General features: G+C 34.8%; 2 protein-coding genes across 3 annotated transcripts; one reads left to right on the forward strand and one right to left on the reverse strand.

The window, feature by feature from the left end:
- Window positions 1-714: 714 nt before the first annotated feature.
- Window positions 715-13,265, reverse strand: LOC132627010 (uncharacterized). 2 transcript variants are annotated; one of them, XM_060342060.1, is made up of 10 exons: window positions 13,105-13,265; window positions 11,243-11,460; window positions 10,360-10,393; window positions 7,010-7,146; window positions 5,847-5,913; window positions 4,142-4,241; window positions 3,567-3,730; window positions 2,033-2,079; window positions 1,881-1,931; window positions 715-1,404 (listed from the first exon to the last, which is right to left on the reverse strand). In XM_060342060.1, the coding sequence occupies exons 1-10, from the start codon at window positions 13,175-13,177 to the stop codon at window positions 1,027-1,029; spliced, it is 1,269 nt and encodes a 422-aa protein (XP_060198043.1). In that variant the 5' UTR covers window positions 13,178-13,265; the 3' UTR covers window positions 715-1,026. The 2 variants fall into 2 exon arrangements, with proteins under 2 accessions (XP_060198043.1, XP_060198042.1); XM_060342059.1 differs by having other exon boundaries at window positions 11,204-11,460.
- A 1,526-nt stretch (window positions 13,266-14,791) lies between these two features.
- Window positions 14,792-22,098, forward strand: LOC132627011 (gamma-glutamylcyclotransferase 2-3). The gene is made up of 8 exons (XM_060342061.1): window positions 14,792-15,076; window positions 15,388-15,464; window positions 17,349-17,402; window positions 18,950-19,006; window positions 19,112-19,152; window positions 19,241-19,312; window positions 21,453-21,532; window positions 21,665-22,098. Exons 1-8 carry the CDS (start codon window positions 14,968-14,970, stop codon window positions 21,742-21,744), a joined length of 570 nt encoding a protein of 189 aa, XP_060198044.1. The 5' UTR covers window positions 14,792-14,967; the 3' UTR covers window positions 21,745-22,098.
- The last annotated feature ends 432 nt before the right edge of the window (window positions 22,099-22,530 follow it).

Here is a 22,530-nt window from a genome sequence, read left to right on the forward strand (position 1 = left end):
CATCAGTGTTTAGCTTATAGTCAAGTGCCTTAGCCCATTTGATTGGAATGATTTTTAGAGTAGGCTTGATCCTTGTCAGCTTTTCCATGAATGGGATCTAATCAAAGATATAAGTTAAAGTGAGCTCTAACCAGAAGCAGAATTGAATCTTTGACAAGGCTAATAAGCTTGTAAGAGGTTGTCTTTTCATCAGCATATTTGAATGCACATTTCCTAATTTCCCAGCAAACGATGTTTGGAAGACATTAAAGAATGAACTTGTGAATTTCATTTTTAGGTTTTTCCATCCACCAAGTCATCAATATCTGTCTCAAACCAGCAGCTCTCCTTAGGCCAACAGCCTTGTTGAAGTAATTCCGTATTCTGGTAGGTTGCTCTCCCACAAAGAACATATGTTCAGTAGATTCAGTAATTTTCTTGGATCCACTGATTTTCCTCTCCTTAAATTTGAGCAGAGATATCAATTTGTTGTTCCCATTTCGGTTTAAAACATGATAAAATGAAAATCAATACAGAATCCTTTTTTGGGGGGTCATCATAGAAATTTTCTTTAGACTCTTTTCAGATAAAATGAAAATCAACATGAAGAGCCAATTATGGCCTTATGAGACACATAGGAGATTAGAGAACAGTAACGAGTAAACACTACTTCCGCCATTTTACCTACCAGTAGGAAGTCCAGGATCCTCATCCCCCTTCTACTGAAAAGAAATATTTTAGTACAGCAAAACATAGACCACACTTCCATTTCCCATAAAACCAGTATATTTGATCCTCAAGATGCTAACTGCCAAAAGGGCACTCTAAAGCTTTTTGACAACTATGTTTTTTGTCAATAGATAATCTTCTACACGAGATTGCAAAAACAAAAGCATCAGTAGTCAAGCACCTAAGATTACACTGCAAACCGAGTTTTAGATATTTAATTTACAAATCAAGTTGAGGGGAAAACAATCAATTCAAATTCAAGAATGCAGTTCATCGAAAAGGAACATCAAGAATGAGGCGCTCTTTAACATTAATGACTCAATCTTGCATTGACCTTCCATTCATGCTATCCTGAGGATTCCTAGGAGGTTGTGCTCCTGAAAACATCTCCATAACAGACCTCAAGGCCCCAGTCAATTCCTCAGGCATCTGTTCACCAAAATCGACATTGATGTTCCTGCTTATTCTTATTCCGGGCTCGTTGGTTGAATCAGTGTTGCTGCTTCCTTCAGGCGCATTTGGACCATGCTGCCCTTGAAATGCATCTCTTGTCATGTGCGTAAACATGCTACTCAAATCAGGAATGCCATTAACATCAAATGACATTGATGCAAATGGTGGAGGCATGCCATGATTTCTAGGTGCCTCACCAGGCTGGTGATTTGAGTCTTGTCCATGACTCGAAGAGGTTGAGCTCTGCAAAAGACCCAAGGAAAGAAAAATGGATCTTTTTGTTAAATGCCTGCTATTGTTATTGGATGATACTCACAATTGAGGATGGATAAATGGGCAAAGGAATTGAATCTTAGATAGGTGCAGCCAATTTTATTACCAGTTTGATAGATGACTGAAGTACAGTTACATGACCACAATGAAAAAGTAAAAAACAAAATAAGTACAGATACATGCACCATTCTTTTACTTTTTTTTAAAAAAAATTTATTGGAATCCATTCTTTCATTTAAACGGAAAGATTATGAGCATCAATACATGTTCACTGTAGTTTTCTCACACGAAAATGCGGCACTAGATGGTGGTACCACAGACAGACAGATTATTACACGTATTGACTATTGACCTCAGCACTTGATTAGGGTGTCAATTATATAACTTGTAACTATCAACTTAATAAATCTAGTAAGCTCTTCTGTAATGCCACAATTGTCAGTTACCTGATCATTCTCCCTCCTCTGTTGCTCTTCTTTTAACTTTTGTTCTGCTACCTACAAGTTCAAACACACAAGTTATACTTGGAATATTACCACAAACAAACACCGTTTTTGCGCTAATAACCTTAAAAATACAACCAATAATAGGAACTAACCCGTATATTTTCTTTGATGGAATCATTATTAGGATCCAACTGCAACGCTTCAGTAACAAGACTTTATGTCAGAAATAGATTTCTTTTTGCGGATTAACTAGAAAAGAAAATGCAAATATTTGTATCCTGACTGATCATCTAAATTTCCAACATGGCTGACAGAGACAAAGTGCAAATCTCTATACACTTCACAAGACCGATGTGGAGCCAGCCGAATTACTAAGCACCATAATATAACACAAAAAAAAAAAAAGGGCAGCCCGGTGCACAAAGCATCGCGCGTTTAGCCACAGATGTCAGTCCATGCCCCAGTTTGCATGTGCAAGGCGGGTTCCATCGCTTCTACCCCGGATGCTGACTGAAATTCTACTTTATTCCATCTATTGGTTGGGCATGGAAGACTTCATTCACCATCTCTTGATGAGGGAAAAGGTAAGGAGGAGGAAGAAAGGAGGGTGAAGGGCATCAAAGGCAGATAGTAGTTTCTTCCACTTGCCTTTTCCTTTCAATTCTTTAAATTGCTTCTATTTGATTTTTGAGGTTATGCTTTAGTGGGTACCACAAGCATAATCATGACAGTAAAATGATCTTAAATTTCTCATTAATGAATTAGGAGGATCTGTTGCTTTGTCATAGAAGCTGTCTTTTTGACATTTTGGCCAATGTTCCCTTCTTCTTTTCAAGTACAGGACTTATATAAACCTATGAAAAAAGTGAAATCTGGCACTGTACAAATACCAAAGAAGCATGATTATAGACATTTGCAGTAATGTCAACTGAGGTTTGTAAAATCATCCTTCAAATCTATGTTTCATCTTTCATAATATGTCAGCACATTTACTAAATTGCCCTTGTTTACACTGTTACAAGATAATAACTAACATGCTTAAGATAATTGATTTTCTTACATCCTAATCATTACTTTATCTTTTGTTAATTCCTGCAAAGATAATTCAGGCGAGGTACTGCATTTAATACGCTTACTAAAAAGTTAGCAATAAATCCTAAAATATCGTAGGACATCAAAATCAATAAAAAGAAAAAATAAAGACACAAATACAATTTTCCTGAAAGAATTCTATGCCTGATGCTTTCATCGCCAAAACACAACTCCCAAGGTTGGATACAACCACACCTCCGTCCCAAACAAGTTGGGTTGCTATATGAATCCTTCGTGATCATGTTACTCCATCTAAACTAATCTTAAGCCAATAATATATAAAAATAGAAATTAAAATAATGCTATGCATTTTCTGCAACTGCTCTGTATCATGGGAAAATTTTTAGATAAAATCTCATAGTAAACGGATGAAATTAACTAAAATATAGAACATGAGGAAACAGATAAATTCATCAGTTAAAATAAACAGAAACCACAATAGTAGGCACGTGTCAAGGATGTTGAAGCATAAAGATGGCCATTCTTAACAAATTCAAAACTATAATGTACTCCAAAATGCCAAGAAGCTTTCAAAATTTCTAAAACCAAACCAACTGAATTAGTAATAAAGAGGAAAGATATTCTTAATCCAACCTTTTGTAAATCCCTTGTCTATGGCATCACGGTACTTCCCTTGAGCATAATAGACAAAACCCAATCTACTATAAGCCTTGCTATAATTCGGGTTGATTGCAATAGATTTTAGGCAGTCTTGAACTGCTCGTTCATATTCGTGGATCTGGGTTAAAGCAGCTGCCCTAATACATCACAAAAAACTTCCATCTCAAAATAGGCCTTTTTAAATATTTTGAGATAAAAAGATTCAACTCATTGCTCTTAGAATTTTCAAGAAAATAGACAAAACAGATCCTCCGTCCCGATTTCTGTGATGGTTTTTGACTGGGCACGGAGTTTAAGAATGAAAGGAAGACTTTTGATACTTGTGGTCTAAAATAAGCCATATACATTTTGTGTGACTATAAATCATTTCATTAAGAGTAAAATGGAAAGTTTAATGTTAAATTGTTACGAAATATAGAAAGGTGACATTCTTTTTGGGAATATGACTAAAGAGGAAAGAGCATCACATAAACTGGGACGAAGGGAATAATATTTTTGCATGCAAAAAGCGATAATCACATTCTTACATCAATGTGATAATGACGCACCTGTTGCAATAGTAAACTGCATTATCTTCACAAAGTGCAATTGCAACAGAATACAGCTCAATAGCATCAGTGTAAAGTTTTGACTGCATTGCTTTATTACCTATAATAAAATCACAAAAAAAGAGAACTTTGAGTAAAATCTTTTTGAAAAATAAAGGAAACTAGATCTCCGCGCAAGAAGAAGTCAATCTCAAGCACCCATTTGTGAGAGTATTCAAGTAAGGCCCCTCAATTGCTTAGAGTTAGAAGATAATTCTCTTGAAAACATTACTCTTCCCTGTGATTGAGGTAGCTCAAAGATCAATCTTCTGGCCCACTAAAATTAGGATTCAGCTGTGTATGAGTCAGAATGAAGCATGTGCAGAATTAAGGCCTGAGAGAAATTCAGGTTGCTGTGAACCAAAACTAGCTTAGCCTGAATTCAACTCAACATGTTTTGCAGGTTTCATCCTGTATAAATATGAATTAATGATAGTTTCATGAGCTAATCGTGATTCAACTAGTTTGAACTTCGTTTTTCCTAAATATACTGGAAACTAGGCGAGTCTTGGAATGAAAGGGTCCAAATAGGCGAAATGGATATCGAAGATTTATCAATATTCATCTTTTAATAATAGTGGTACTTAAACCAGTTTGTGCGCACCTCAATTATTCTACTGCGTACCTGCATCCTCCCACCAGCACTGATACAGGGTAGAAATATCCACCCATGCTTAAGCAGATAAGAAGAAATCACCAAATTTCTCTTTTTTTCCCCTCATGTGTGGTCTTTATTCCAGCTTCATAGACCGCTTAGATAAAAAGGGCAGCCCGGTGCACAACGCATCTCGCGTTAGCAAGGTCTGGGGAAGGGTCGTACCCCAAGTTTAGGAAGATTGTGGGCTACAGCAAAATATGCTGAGATAAACCTTTCATGAGCTATACAGTTTGGCACTAGACAAGGAGGCCTAGATTGAAGATTGTATAATTGGAGATGAATGGGACATCAGGTTCGGGAGACGTTCCAAGACTGGCAAATGGAAATCATATCCCAGTTCTTTGGTTAGCTAGAAGAAGCTAACAAGTTATCGGGTGAACCTGAATTTCCGACTTGGAGAGCAAGGAAGGACAGTTAATTTAAGGTGAAATCTTGCTATACGGTACTGATGTTTCTGCTAATGAAAGAAGAATATGTCCCTGGAATGCAATCAGCAAAAGAAACCTGCTTAACAAGGAGAACTTGCAGCTATTGCTAGTGTGAAGAAATGGTGGAAACGGCAAAATACCACTATTGGATTTCCCTGTTTGCTGGCAAAGCTGGCGTTTATTTCTAAATCTATTAGGTGTGCCATGGATGATGCCAAACATTGTGAAACAAGCTATAAAATGTTTTAAAAGGACGGAAAATAAGGATGACAATGCAAACAATCTGGAATACAGTGCCTTCTTGCATGTATGGAGAGAAAGAAATAGAAGATGTTCTGATGGGAGAATGAATTAGGGTCATATTCTGTGGTTACGATTCTAGAAGTCATACATCTTTACAACATTTACCTATTTTACTGAAAATGCAAAATGTAAATTATTTGATACTCTCTTACACTTCATTAACTTGTTACATAGTTAATTGAGATATAGTAAACAATACTGGTAATCTCACCACTTTTCTGTTTCACCTATAAATATCTTTACTTTTCGAGAAAACAAATGGGTAATTACAACATACCTTGCGATTTTAAGATCTCAGCAAGATTGTTTCGATCAAACATAGCACATCCAGATTTTTGCATCTCCTAAAACCGTAAAAATTGACGTGGTAGGAAGATATTAGAGAACAATAACTGCAACAATTATGACGAATCACGACAGAAACAACACTAGCCAGTAGATGTAAACAAGCAACTGCGACAGGCTTGATGCCTGTGCCTATTTATAAAAATATATTTTAAAAAAATTAAATTAATCAATTCAAATATGGTAGTGAAAGAGATAACAATTGGGACAATAAGCTAAAAAGTGGGAGAATTTTGTGGAGAGACCTAGGTGGTTACTATATCTTCTCCTTTCGCTATTCTACCAGATTATAAAAGTAGAGAATGTAAAAGAGAAAAGGTTTGGTTTACACTGTGGAAAGGGGTGATAGTACATATAGGAAGGGGGCAGAGAACTAAAGATGTCAATGCCCTTTTTTAAAAAGTAAAAGATGTCAATATGCCTTATGGGAGCGGATTGTGGAGGAATATTATGAAGGGTTGGGTAGAATTTAGTGGCACTATATCATTCAGGATAGGAGATGGGAGGAGAGTTAGCTTTTGGGGACATAAGTGGTGTGGGCATAAGTTGTCGAAAGATAAATCCCTGAGAACTTAGAGGGTATCATGCCAAAATGAGTAGACAATTTGGGGGATACAATTTTTGGGGATTTGGGACTCAGGAAGGATTTCCATGATTGGGAGACGACTGAGTTTCAAAGATTGCTAGGTTTTATTCATAAGCAATGTATGCCAATAAATAGCCTCGATTTTTTGAGGTGGGGTTTGGGGAATAACATAGTGTTCTCCATTGGCATTAAGTGCTTTTATGAAAAGCTCTGGATACATAAGGTATTGAGGAAGGTGTGTTTCTTCACTTGGTTAGCAACTAGAGGGGTGATCTTGACAGCTGAAATCTTAGGAAGCAGACGGTTGTTTGCATCAATTGGTGTTAAATGTGTAAGGAGGCGGCTGAAAATGTGGATCATCTACTTCTACATTGTAGTCTAGCCGCGAAGTTATATTTAGTTGGTTTGGTATCTCAGGGTGATGCCAAGAACTGCAAAAATTAATGTTTGGAATACTCATGCATCACAATTGTAGAACCATAAACGAAGTAACTTATGTATCAGTATACCTCCAAAGCAGTGTGAAATATCCTTGATGCTCTATCCAGCTGAGCCTGATCGTCTCTTCCATCTGGCAAGCTTCTGAAATAGTAAGCTTTTTCAAGAGCATCAAAAAACTGCCCAAAGAGCTCATCTTTGGATATACCTGCAAAGCATGATAAACAGCAGTTGATTATCATAAAGCAAGAGTTTAAGACAAACAGGAAAGAGGCAGTTCTACCTGCCACTGCCACAAACATATGTTATGACAGGAAATATAGAAGGCAAAACAAGGTTTAAAACAATTGGCTGACGTATTTGGTACAACAAAGAAAAGGCCACAAGAACATGCATCTAGAAAAGAAGTACTAACAGAACAAAAGACTACAAGATAAGCACATGACCCATACTTGCTATTCTTTGCAACCATGTCAGCAACTTACATGCATGGCATTTGAACTAGAGGCCCCACTTCCACATTCCAAAGATAGGCTGGAAAATAGCAAGACGCGTGTAGCCTAGAAGAATGATTTTGTTACGTTTAACAATCAATAAACTAAACCTCAATCCCCACAAGCAGAGAATAGTCTATACAAATTTTCTATAAATATTCCCTTTATTCGACCTATTTCATTTCAATACTAAAAAAATTGTCTATATGGCAAAGTAGAGATTTTAGGAACTAATGTTACTAAAAGTCATAGCCAAGTCATAGCTATGTTGCTTAACGCGACGAATCGATGCAAAGCAAGGGATTACCGCTTCATGGGTGAAGCCATGCGCTTCAAAGAAGTTCGCACTTTGAACAATGCTAAACAAAGTGATTCCAAAAGGAAAACGTCGTTTATTTGAATCTCAACTTTGAAGAGTTGCAGTGATATCAATTTTTTTGCATAAGCGTTATTTTTTTTTTTAATAATGATAGCGCTGAAGTTAGTTATGTTTAATTGCAACCTAATTTTTATTTTTATTTTTGAGTAAAAAATGATATATTGCAACCTAATTTTTATTGTACTACATATAAAGATGTTTGATATTTTTTAATTGTGCAAGTGTGTGGTTCACTTCTCGCTTTTCACTCCAAGCCCCATGATCCTTGCCTTTTTCTTTTGGCGCTTTTCGCCTTTAAAAACACTGCCCCAATTTTATGGGTTCTTTATAAGATCACTCCTATCCTATACTAATGTACGTCTCTAGCAAGTCACTATCCAAACAAAAAGGACTCCTGACAAATGCTAGACTTAATATAAGTGTAATAACAAATTAAAACTTTAATATAACTAGCTAGTATGGTCTCTGCTGATCCTTTGCTTCCATTGTTTTCTGTTCTAAGGTATGTTCGCACTTATTATGAGAGGTTATAGATCTCTACTGATCCTTTGATTCCATTGTTTTCTGCTCTTAGGTAAGTTCATACTGATTATGAGAGGTAAGTTCGTGCTGATAATGAGAGGTTGTAGGTCTTATAACACATTTTTTCTCTGTGATTTTTTAGATTTACCTCACATACCTTTAATTATCATATGGCTGTCTATTTACGAGATAGACAAATTATCTCAGACGAGCTTCTGTCATTTTATCCTCTACGTAAGCTACTAAGAAAAGATTACTATAAACAGATCAAATAATTATTTAGTATAAACAAATTGAATTAGAACTAGGCAAAATATATGAAGCAAAAATCTTGTCAATTAAGTACACGAACCAATTTAACTTAGGATTTAGAAGCAAAAAGTACATTTTTAACATTTTTAGTTACTAGTTCTTTATATTAGTTCTCCAATTTCTTGTTCCCAATCACTAACAAGTTCAATAATAACACTTTGCTAAAAACAACTCTATTGCTTTGCCAACTGTATTAATTGGCAAGTGTTTCCCTCTTAAAGACAGAACCCATGGTGACAAGGCCGAGGCGTAGGTCTAAGTGTCTTGGTGCTTGCACTAAAGCGCCACCTAAGCAAGGTGAGCGTCTAACTTGGGCTTCACGTACCTTCAGTGTGTTTTAAGCAAGCATTTAATGACACTGACAATAACATGAAGATGACAGCACAAACATGTGGACAAGAAACACTAGAAGTAAGATGGTTAAGTGTGGTATACTAGTCAGTGTTATCAAAAGTGAAAAGCGCAAAAAAGCTCTAAGGTTAGCTGGAGTTTTAAGCGCAAATAAAGCGTGGGCTTTAATAAAAAAAGGCGCAATTGTGCAAATATACAAATATATATATTCGGAGGGAGTACTTTATAGTTCATCTTTCAATGTAGTCATTTATTAGGTAAAATTTATGTTAAAAGAGTGCACACGTAAAATTAGATTATTTAATTTTCGTACTTTGAAATCTTTTCTCAATTGATACGGAAGGACTAAGATTTAGATTTTTGATAACTTTTAAATTTAATAATATTATAAGTTATTTGTGTGTTTTTTAATTGAGAACTTATCTAAGTGAAATCTTTGTTGGTTACATGTGTTTGTCAACATATGCACATTGCAATATTATTATTAAACACAAAATCCAATCAATTCTTAAAGTATGACATAAAATTATAATTAAAAATATAAAAGTATTTAACTGTACCCCTAGTTTCAAAGTACTTATCACGTTTTGCTTTTCGAGAGTCAATTTAACTAATCTTCGGAGTCAAATATTTAATTAGATTATATCAATATTTTAAAATTAAAATTGAGATACTTAAAAATACGAAAAACACTATAAATTGTAATTCTTCTCATATAAAAATGGATTTCTCTCTTATTAATAGTAGAATAATATTGCTTAGTTTACATAAAATCCATTTGAGGTAATAAATAACCAAATCTCTGTTAAAAAAAAAAAATAGAACCAACTCGTGTGCACAAAAAGAAAAGGTTTGAAAAGTCTTACCATTAAGTATCACATGAATGGCTTTGTCCAATAGTCAAAGGAAAAAATTATTTGCAACATCAAATAGGACAAAACCTTAAAGTACAAAAACGTAAAATACCTAAAACGCCCCCGTGAGGACTACAAAAATTTGATGTTCTCCCTTATATATATTAGTAATATATATATATATATGTTTAGTCCAAGACTAATAATAATAAGCATGAATAACAAATATTTGGACAAAGAAATTGTAAAAACATTATGATAAAGTGAAATATCAGTTGTTTAGTGTCATCTCTTCAAGAGAGGCTCATCGGCAAAGAAAAGTATGTCTTAGAGCCTTGATGATGACATTGAAGCGCACATAAAGCAAGGCGAAGCACTCAACATGTTTTGAGCCTCGCTTCAAGGCTTAAGCGCGCCTTTGACAACACTGATACTAGTCAGAATAAGAATCCGAGGACAATTTACAGACTCTTCAATGAGAAAACCTATAATTTGGAGTTTAGCCTTACCAAAAGTTTGAGCTTCTTTTGTCCCATCTTCAGCCTGATAAAAGAAAGAGAATGTGTTAAAGTTAAAGACTGCACAAAAGTGTTGAAAGTAAAAAAGCTACCACATACCAATAGTTCACTTAAAGATTGATAGGAAAAAATGAAGGTTAACGGTAGCTAATGTTTAGCTAATATTTCAAGCAAAGATTGTCTAGTGACAAAATTTGGTGTAGCCTATCCTATCCAGAAGTTGAATTGGTCCATAAAATTCTGTAGCATCAAGCACAAAGTTTCCAATCAATAGAACTTCCTTACATCATAATTGTTACAACGTAATGATTAATTTGTAAAGTACCTATTTTTAAGGCTGCATTTTGATGCTTAAGTACCATGGGCAAGCACAAGTTTAAGAGTTGAGACACCCCAAACACGATATCCCCATAGGACAATCTCGTGGACCTCTTTATTTCCACAGAGAGGTTTAATGATATTAGTAATATTAAACGTAAAGGTGCAAGACCAATTTTACTACTTATTAGATGCCCCGGAACGCAACTACATGATCATGGTCGTTCCCCAAATATCTCAATTTTGCCCAACCATGAAGGAAAAACTATATCATGTGCACAATAATTAAATATAAGAGAAAATGTAGATGTAGACAACACAGTGGATTTAAACCTCACAGGTTTATAACTGATAGTCCACCAAATAGAAAAGAAAAAGCAACTACGCTGATATAAGGAATAGAAAATGGACCTATAATACATGAATGGAAAACTATCAAATCGAATCAAGCTGAGAAGATTAACGGATGAAATTAAGACAAACATCAAGAAGAAGGGGGTAGAATGGGAGGAGGAACCAGCAAATGTGATCCATCTGCATCTTTAGCATCTACAACCTTCTGCCCTGAAGATGTACAAGGAGCATCTGACGAAGATACATCATGCCTAAGATCTACATTTATTTGGCTTTGGTCAACTGCTTCTCGTGCACTGAATATGTCCACTAATGAATCTGAACTTGAGGTATAAGATGAAGGATCAATCTTAAAAGCCTCTGACAGACATTGCTTAGCAACCTCAAGTCCTTCATCATCAACTTCTTCAGCAGGTTCCACTATGAAACAAGAGAGAGACTGTCAGTAGATGCAAAATTCATATACTCCTCACTGACACTGAGACTTGAGGAGACTTCCAAACTGAGAACAAACACCAGAAGAACAGACATGATTAAGAGAAACAAGAAATCAGCATGCACCAAATAATGAAATATTGAAATGCTTTATTCAAAGGATTGAGGTTCTCAAATAGATTTGGTATTTCCCAATTCTGCTGCCCAGCCAAGCAGTGTTGGGACTTGTGAGGGTTATTATCATTTCCAGTCTAACCTGCCAACTGAGTTTTGCTTCGATAAATGTATTGGAGAACCCCTAAGGGCACAAATTAGTGTTCGGAAATCCCTAAGGGTACATATTAGTGCTCATCCAGTACTTAAGCTGCCCCGGACACCACGGTTATTTAAAAAAAAAAAAAAATCACCTACAACACCAACTCCACACAATAGCGATACAGTCGAAATTGTAATTTAGCTCAAACACTAAGAATTAAAATGTATTTTACTTGCCTAACCAGGAACTTGTACAGGGTTCTAAATGCCAAAGATAGGCGGCTGGAAGTTCCCATTTACAGTTCTGTTCAATCCTTAGTAGGTTACTAGTTCTCAAAAGAAACTGTAACTCTTGAATATCAACAAAACAATGCATTCTAATCCCTCGTGCTAGAACCACATCAACTGCCATATGCAAGACCCTAATGTTGCGCCCATGGAGGTCCGTGGTAAATACTCCTACTCCTAACATGCTTTTTGAAGAATTGTTTCCCTTTTTTCACTTTATATTCTCATGCTCAACTCCCTTTAAACCTACTGGGCATAAAAGATGGTACGCCGGCCCAAAAACCAGTCAATTACCATATACAAGAAACTAATGCTTCACTGATGAGTTTCAGGTCTAAACAGAATATGCTGAGTAGATCAACTTGTACTTGAATTAATACACAAATCTGATCCTAACCCCCACGCCCTCCCCCCTTAAAGTCACTCTTACCATATGAAACTTATAGCCTATTTAGCCAAGCTTCTGGGAAGCCAAAAGTGCTTATTTTAGAAAATTGAGGTGTTTGGCCAAGCTTTTAAGTGAGGAAATAAGTGCTTTTGAGTAGTAGCAGAATCTATTTTTTTTAGAAGCTAAAAAAAGTAGCTTATCCCCCGAAGCACTTTTGGAAAGGTTTTTCAAATTGATTAGCCAAACACAAACTGCTACTCTCCGAAAGTACTTTTTTCAAGAAGCAATAAGTAAATTTGAAATCTTGGCCAAACAGGCAATTAGTTTCTCTTCATACCATACAAGCTTCTAATCTTAATCCTCCTAAAACAGAATATTAATCAGCACGGTGGCTATATTAATGCAGTGCAGTTAGTATAATGGTCATATCTGTCCAGAATTAACCAGTAGTGGACCGACAACTTGATTTCCTTTTATAAAATAAAAATAATATTAACCGCTGATATAGCTTAGCACCATGCGTCTTTAATCTCAATGCTGAATAGAATACCGTGTGAAGCTTATTTTCTGTTTTAATCAGTACAGAATTACTATAATTTATAGACTGATCTTTGCTAGCTATGTTCAGAGAAGCGAAAAAGATCCATCTCAAGCAATTATTATATATATATATAGGTGGGGGGATGGGAAGAGCTTACCGGAATCAAGAAAGCGCAAGAAGGAATGGACTATGCGACGCGACAGAGGAGAGTCTGTCTTCAGCTTCGCCATTGAATCGGGTCTTCTTTATTATTACTATCACTATTAGCAGCGCTTTATATACGCAGGCCAACTGCGAAAATGACCCTTAATTAAATTTATATTTTGTTTGGTGGAGGTATTGGTATTATTTTGTCTCACTTATTAGTCTAAAACAGGAGTCAAAGACTATAATCTCCGATAATTTAGTCCGCAAATTAGAGATCTAATTGTCACAAAATCAACTTTAGATATGCAATAAAGTTAAAATTTCTGAGAGAACCCAACTTTAAAACCAAAGCTTTAAATTTGAATTCTGGTTTTTAAAATTTCAATCCCTCTATTATTATTATAATTAAATTATATCAATATTATTTATACAGGATTCAAAATACAAACTAAATATTGAATAAAGCAATACTATAATGTAATTAAAATATTAGTAATACAGGATTCAAAATACAAACTAAATATTGAATAAAGCAATACTATATTGTAATTACACTATAATAATGTTATGACAAAAAAAAAAAGGTTTTCGTAATTACCTCAATTTCAATTAGCAGGTGGCTTTCGAAACAAAGCCTATTTTAACTTTATAGCATAATTATTTTATCTAATTCATCAAAGCAGAGTAGTAATTGAAACAACGGAAAAGGTCCAAAAATACCCTTAAATTATTGAAAAAGGCTCATAAATACCCTTCTTCCATCTTTTGGTCTAAAAATACCCTTCCATCCACCTTTTAGGTCTAAAAATACCCTTAAGGTTTGTTTTTGGCTCAAATATACCCTTTAAACTAACAGAATATGTTTTTTTGTTTTTTTTTATCGGAAAAGGTCCAAAAATACCCTTAATCTATTGAAAAAGGCTCATAAATACCCTCCTTCCACATTTCGGTCTAAAAAAATATGAACGAAATATGTTTTTTTTTTGGGTTTTTTTTGCATTTCATAAATAAAAAAATGAAATAGGAAATTATAATTTTTTTTTTGCATTTCGTGTATTAAAAAACAAAATAGGAAATTATAATTTTTTTTTCATTTCGTGTATTAAAAAACGAAATAGGATAAAAAAAATTAATTTCGTTCATATAAAAACGAACTTGGAAAATATATATACCAACGAAATAAAAAAAAAAATATATATATATATATATATATATATTCCAATTTCGTTTTTATATGAACGAAATTAATTTTTTTTTTATCCTATTTTGTTTTTTAATACACGAAATGCAAAAAAAAAATTATAATTTCCTATTTCGTTTTTTTATTCATGAAATGCAAAAAAAACCCAAAAAAAAAAATATATTTCGTTCATATTTTTTTAGAACAAAAGGTGGAAGGAGGGTATTTATGAGCCTTTTTCAATAGATTAAGGGTATTTTTGGACCTTTTCCGATAAAAAAAACAAAAAAACATATTCTGTTAGTTTAAAGGGTATATTTGAGCCAAAAATAAACTTTAAGGGTATTTTTAGACCTAAAAGGTGGATGGAAGGGTATTTTTAGACCAAAAGGTGGAAGGAGGATATTTATGAGCCTTTTTCAATAGATTAAGGGTATTTTTGGACCTTTTCCGTTCAAACAAATAGGGCCTAAGACCGGTCTAATTATAAATTTAAGGAAAAAAATACTCCGTGAACACCATCCTGTCTTGGCATCTCGCCATTGGTTGCTAAGCTGCTAATAGCTTTTTTTTGTATTAGAAGTGGTTCATCCACCACATTCTTGGAGAAGAAATAAAAATACATTCTTTGGCTCAATTTTCATCTACTCTCCCTCTCAAAATACAGTGACACTTTGAGGAAGAGAGGGAGAAATGGTGATGTGGGTATTTGGATATGGATCTCTTATTTGGAAACCTGGCTTTAACTATGATGATCGCCTTTTCGGTTTCATCAAAGGCTATCGTCGTGTCTTTTATCAAGGTACTAACCTTGTACTGTTTCTATTTTGATTGTTTTGTGTGTACATTGGATGGTTACAACACATGCTTCGTTTTCAAATATTGCAACTATATATGACTTGTATCAAAACTATAACAACAACATACCCACAAGTGGGGTCTGGGAGACCTGACTGTTTTCCGATAGACCCACGGCTCAGAATAAAGCAAGAACAAAGCAGGTCAAAACTATGTTTTCAAAAAAAGGATTAATTTATTTTGGTTTTAACTATGGTAGTTGGTGAAGTTAACCATGGTAAGCAGAAAGTTAAAATGAATATGTGTGTTGTGTAGGGAGTACTGATCACAGAGGGACACCAGAATTCCCAGGTAGAACTGCTACATTGGAGCCTGCTGAAGGAGAAGTTTGTGTGAGTGCTTTTTTCGTCTTTACTTGTCAATGTGTAGACTACTTATTGATGTGGCTGAATTCTTGAAATTTATCTGCTTCTCAAATCTATGCCTATATTAAAGATTTGACAATGGAAAAATGTCACAAAAATGTCTATATTTATCAATTTATTGTTTTTAGTGACACTAAAGATTACCACCAAATTTCTTTCTAGTTGTCTGTGTATGGAATTTTCTTTTTCTCCTTTTTGTTTGTGTTGATTTTCATTTCCTTGATCTGAAATTCTTCAAGAAGGTGATTATTTTATTTTTTTCCTTTTGGCATTTCCATCTTTCTGATTTTCTGTTCTTCAGAAAGCTGCAGAATATAAATAAAGTAATATCATCTAATTTTTCCTTCTAAAGAAAGAAAAACGTGTTTGCTATGGCAAGTGAACTCGACAGATTTGATCCATTCCATAACTATTAATCTAGAAATAATATTACTGGGTAAGTTAAGAAGGGAGCAAACTAGACAGTTAAATCAAATGAATCCTTGATTACTGCCTCGCATGTCCCCCGATTGATCCCACCATAGAGTTGGAAGATCTTGATGCTTTCCAAATGTTGAAGTTCCTCTTCAATTAAAAAAATTAGAGTACTTTAGATTAAAATTAATCGAATATAGCAATGGCGAGTTCACTTCTTTCCAAATGTCTGTACTGAAAGGGAAATTGAAAATGGTGGATATACATAATATATATGGATCCTTAATTTTTCTTGAAGGTACTGCCTTTTTTTATGTTCCCATTGTTGTTTGTTCCAATCTAAACAAGAAAAATATCCTAACATCATCCTTCATCTCTTTCTCCAAGTATGCTGTCTTCTTTTATCTTAATAAGATTAGAATCTTATTCAAGCAAGTCTAATACCTCCAACGTTGTTTATAAATTTGCTAAAGGGATTAGTAGAAGTTATACAACAGAACTGTACATAAAGTCCTTGTAGCCATGCTTTCTCAAAGTATTCTGCACAGTAGAGATATGTGGAAAATAAATGAGTGTTGTTTCGAGCTGGTGCATTTCCTAATTCCTTCAAGTGTAAAAGAAGGCAGATCATGTCTTTTAAAGAGGGCAAGAAGAATTTCTGTTATTTTGTCTTAAAGGGAGCTAGAACATCTTAAGATGTTGATATTGGTTATTGGTGCAATCAGACTATGCACGTTTCTTCTCACTACTGGATGCCTACTGGGTTCGTAGAGTACTGCTAGAGGTTTGTAGTATAGCCTACCTTTGTCTCATTTGTTGCTTCCTTAGAAGCTATTGGCTGGCTGCTTGGTCTAGGTTAGGATGTTAATATGAGGATCCTTCTCTTATATGTACTTTCAGTTGTCACGAAAAATGAAAAACACTTTCAGTCTTTTAGGTTATTTTATGGATTCTCAGGTGATGATGTACATCGTTTCCTGCTATATTCACTTCTTCTGATTCCATACATTCCTTTGTTACAGTTAGTCCTGATGCACTAGGTATTAATGTGATTAAATGGCTGATATCAACATTACATAAGTTCAAAGCAATGTCTGATTGATGCAAAGGAAAATAATGTCTGATTCAGTGATCGTCTGTTCTTTTATTTTGTGTTTTTGTTACTCAAATGTCTGATTGATGCAAAGGAAAAAAAGGGGAAGAGTATGAAGTCTGTATACTCTGAAAGAAGATAATAAAGCTATCCTTCTTCGTGTCCCTTTCCTTCCTTTTCCTCTTGTGTATCCAATCACAACAATGTGTATCCCTTTCTCCTTTCTTCCTCAATGAGAAGAAGGAACAAAGGGGCTTGTGAAGGCTATTTTATGTGATGAAATGTATCTGCTTACGTGTGACCAATTCCCAATAGTTGAAACTGATGAGTCTTTACACTTGCAGTGGGGTATGGCCTACAAGATAACGAAGAAGGAAGATCAAGAAGTTGCACTGACAGTAGGTCTTTCTTTTATACTTGTTTTTCTTATCCTTTCTCCATATGAAGATTATAAAGTAGATGTTATTTTTTAATGCTTATGTTTACCATATATGAGAATTCAAAATTTATGCTATTGTGAGATATGCATTTGAGGCACATTCCAGTCTTACTGTTCGAAAGTAATGAAGTGTTATCTAGCTGTCTTAAAATCTACCGACTGTATGCACTGAAGAGTCAAGGAGACATCTGAGTATTTTGTTAACTTGATAGAGTAAGTTATGGCTTTAAGAGGTAAAATGCGGTCTAATTTTGAATTTTCTGGGAACAATCTGATTGAAAGAAATATTACAGTCAGTTAAACCATATAAAAAATTTCGAGCTATTATATGCATGTAAAGTTTCTAATATTCATTAAATTGAGTAATGTTATTACTTATAGCGTCAAAAAGGGGAATCCCCCCTGTCCACAAACAAGGGATAATTAGTCATCTATGCTCACTGGAATTTCACACGTGTTCCAAAAATAAACAACAGCAGCGTTCCATGTTTTATCTGTGCTATGTTTTTATCCATTAAAAAAGTGCTAATATACCTCAAAGCTGGAAATGAAACATTAAGCTCGGAGGTGTCTTACTAGGCACGTATGTCTAATTGAACGAGGAAGGCGTTCAGTTTCCAGGCAGTGGAGCATGCATCAATTACAAAAGGAATAATCACTGGTTCTTTTTACTACACTAAATGCCAGGAAGCAGAATCTCTTATGTTGCTTTAGAAAATCATATTAAAGTAGTTGATCGTAATTTGTCAGCCGTTATTTTATTGTTTTGGTACAATTTGTCAGCCCTTATGCTATGAAATAGAAGTTGAGCTAGACTTGACTTGCCAGTGGCCTCTTAAAATAATATTTTCTTGAGAGAATTCCTAAAGGGATTCCAGAACTTCTGGAATTCGTTTTGTGGGCTATTGAATTTATGAAAGGGAATCTAGAACCTTTAATATTTAAATTTTTCGGGTAATTGTACAAGTATCAAATAAATGCTTATGTTCACTTAGATGAATTGGAAAACTGCATCCCGACTTGAATCCAAAAGATTTGGCTCCCCTATTAGCTATTATTCTAAACTTTTTCTTGATTGTTTTCTTTATTCTTTTCCTTCTTTCTGTTTGGTAATGTTAGTTGAAACTTTTGATTCCTTAAGCATATAATTTGATTTTGAAATACGTAGAAAATGCTACGCTTTCTCCCTTTTGACCGAAACCATTATAGTTTGCTCTTGCTTCACCGGCAAAGATTTCCTCTGCAGTATTCTCCGAGGATGCCATATCTTCACTTTGGTAGCAGTGGTCTACCATAAATATCTGCGCTTTTACATTCTCTTTCTCTGCTTGACTGCTGTACTTTTATGTTTCCCTCAATTTGTGTACGATTTTGACAATTTACTGGTTCCAGTCTTCCAAACTTTAATTGAGCTTCAAACGTTCACCTGTTTGACAATTTCTTGTGGCATAAATCACATCATTGATTGACTCTAATGAATATTCTTTTCTTGTTTCCTCCATCTAGTACCTTGAAGTCAGGGAAAAACAATATGACCAGAAGGCTTATGTAGATCTTTTCACTGTAAGTCATACTGAGTTAACATTTAACCAAAAGAAAGTGCTTGTTGATATATCATTCTTTGCTCCTGCGATTATTGATTCATTAGCTTATCAACTTACATTCCAGGATCCTGCAGCATCAGTGCCAGCTGTTTCTGGTGTACTAGTGTAAGTTACATAACTGACACATTACATAATGTCTACTCAGTTTTTTCTTGAAGGTTCATCATGCAAAGCTGACTGTTTGACTATTCAGATACATAGGTTCTCCAGACAAGAAGGTTAACGAGAACTACCTGGGACCTGCATCAATTGAAGAAATTGCTAGGTGTGTATCATATTCCAGTGCTTTTTACTATTATCTTTTTATTTGGTTCTACATCTTATATTGACAAGTCCATGTCAGAATTTCTGATAAATAAAGGACATACATTATAGTTATCAATGATCTTGACATTAATATCCTATGTGAACAAAGCTGAGATTCATTTATATTTGTGAGAATTCCACATTGATTATGTGTATGTGTTCTAGTCTTCCCATATGATTTTGGAAAACCCTTAAGGCAGGAGCTAGCCTTTTGGGTTTGGCCCAAGATCCATTTTCTTAACATGGTATCAGAGCCACTCCGTCACAACCTTAGGCAACGGTTGGACAGCCCATACCCCTGAAAAAACAAGTATCAATTGTACTTGGTTCATTAGAATAAAATATCAAGTCTCCAACTCGAGCTGAATTCGTTTCGACTATCACATGGAGGCATGTTCAGGATGAAGGCAGCAGTGGAATAATAATTTTGGGTAAGCAAGCTGCATGCCACGATAAGGAAAACAAGTGCAGATATGTGGAGGGGATTTCTTTTGCGGTAGGGGATTTGGTGGAATTATTCTGGAGAAGAAGTCTCAATAGTATATTTAGTTTTTTTTTTTTTTTTTTTTTTTTTTTTTCGCTTAGTAGTTCTCATGATGAGATATTCATCTGAGTTAAGTAAGATTTAGCTTAATAGAGACCAGAAGTGCTCGCTTTTATTTAGATCTAAAGGATCAAGTATGCTCAAGGATATATAACATTAGGGAGAACTTACTTCTCTGTCTTATGTGAAAGACAAAAGTCTCACATGGGATTCTTTGACTTTGCATTACCAACTAAGAATTAATAATACCATCCAAAATTTACCCTGCTATAACGTAATGTGCTACCAATGCCAATATTTAGTTAGATTGTTTGATCCTCTCTCCAACTGTTGGTGATATTTCCATGCTATGAACTGGTCCGAACTTGTAATCGTTTACAAACAAATAAGTAGGGTGTCTGCAAGTGCGTAAACTGTGGTTGCATTGAATTAACTCAGTTCCGTATACTTAAATTTGTTAGTCATTTGCAGTCGTTAGAGCATTTTGTTTTGAATGCCAGTTTGTATTTGATCTTCATGTGGTATATTTCAACACCAGACGAGGAAGAAAGAAACTAGGAACACGTGTACACTGCATTAAATTATCAACTACTATAGGATAATTTGGCATTCGTACTTTGCGGTTCTTAATTTCTTATATTGTGCTGTGCACCTAACTTGTGACTCACTCGTTAATGTGCTTTTGCTATAAAGATCTCTAAAAAAATATTTACTATCTCGCTGTTCTCTCCATCTTATGATAGGAGTAAACATTTCATCCTTCTCTGGGACCCAAAAAGAATCTCTTTTCTAGTGTCAGCTGCTTGTAAAACCCAACTTATTGACTAACGGAGATTATGTATGATTTTCAGTTAATCCAGTCCATATTTAATTGGATCAAATTGAACCATCTCTGGCTATCTTTCTAGGTTTATGAGTTAATTAAATAAAAGATTGAAGCTTCCCTTCAGAACCTTGAGTAACCGAATACTAGCTCCTTTCCCAAGCCATGATGCAGTTTGAAGAGGGACATTGATGGAGTAAAGGTCCCTCTCCAGGCTTCCATTGCTTCCAAGACCCTCTATGCTACAGGCTTGATTTATCATGGTGAGGATGTTCCACCTAAGGACAGATGTCGTGACTGAAACTGAGGATGAATTGACAAGAACTTTGGTCTAGGTTGTGTATAGTCAATAATTCTCTCATGAAATTTGGTGGGCAAGTTGTTTGTAGTGTTAAACTCTGTCTATGAGTGGGTTTTAAGCTACTTTTAAGCATCAGAGCTGTTAAATTAAGAGTTTAACTTCCGAAGCTTTTTCAAAATCATCTTGACCTGCAACAACGGGTAACTGTTTATAGATAATTTGGTAATAGCAAACCTGAAATAACTTGCTACAACCAGTCAAAATGCACTGAATAACGTAAAATTCTTTATACTGTCCATAAGTAATTGCGAAAATTAAACCTGCATGTATGCTTTGTAATTCTAGTGTCATCTAATGGCAGGTAAAAAGTTTGAATTTTGGAATATGCATTACAATTTGGCATCTTCTTAATGTCTAGTTCAATCGTGCAGTCAAATTGCTCGTGCAGAAGGCCCCTCAGGACCCAATAGAGATTATCTTTTTCAACTTGAAAAAGCACTTGGCCTCTTAGGTAAGTTCTTAAGCCTAAAAAAGCTGTCTTTCCTACTTTGTTTCTTGCTTTAGATCTGGCTAGGCCTATTTAATTTATCCTATTAACCCTCTTACATTTGTTGGTCAATATTGCCGTGTTCACTTGAACTAGGATGTGAAGATAAACATGTCAGTGACATAGCAAAGGAAGTTAGGCGCATTCTTTCAGAAGAGGAGGTAACCATCTCATGATCTTGAAGATAGCTGGAACATTATCTAAATTTCAGTTCTTCAAGATGTTGAGGAATCTTTTTTACTATGTGCATGATATAGTGGAAAAGTAATTGCTTTTCCATATCCAAGTTCCTTCAGATTTCTTGCATTCGAGGAAAATGATACACTATTGGCTTTCATGTTTTGTCCGGTCACCCTTTCAATTATATACTTGAAGTGTCAGACCATAGTCATAAGATGGAAAGACGATCGAGTTAATAGTGTGTGCGATGTGATAGGAGTGTTCTTAAGGCACCACTTTCATTGCACCATTAGTATTTTTGAAAATACATGTAGTCTGGAAATACGTTAACGTTGCGTATATTTTGACAAGCTTCCGACTGAGGTCCACTGCTGGCCATCTAATTAAAATTCCTGTTAAAAAAATAATTCAATTTTGTCAAAAGAAAAAGAAAAAAAAAAGCAAACGTTGGTCAATCCCTGGATTTACTTTTTCACTTGACATATGAGTTTGATGAAAAAAAAAAAAGAGAAACGCATCCTCAATATATTAGCTATCCCTGGAATATTACAAAAACGGTAATGTGCCAATGCAAAAACGTGGATTCTTGTGCTAACTGCATCCTATACGCAAACAGAAAGTTATAGTTTGCAACAAATTGATTGTTTCTCTACACTGTTTAGTGCAACCAAAACCTGTAACCTATGTAATCCACTAGAATAAGGATTTATAGATGCATAAGAAACAAGTAAATTAAACAGAAATGTCCATTTTATGCATGATTAGGGACAAATAATTAAACT

This window comes from Lycium barbarum, chromosome 2 (genome assembly GCF_019175385.1).
Source record: "Lycium barbarum isolate Lr01 chromosome 2, ASM1917538v2, whole genome shotgun sequence".
NCBI lineage: Eukaryota > Viridiplantae > Streptophyta > Magnoliopsida > Solanales > Solanaceae > Lycium > Lycium barbarum.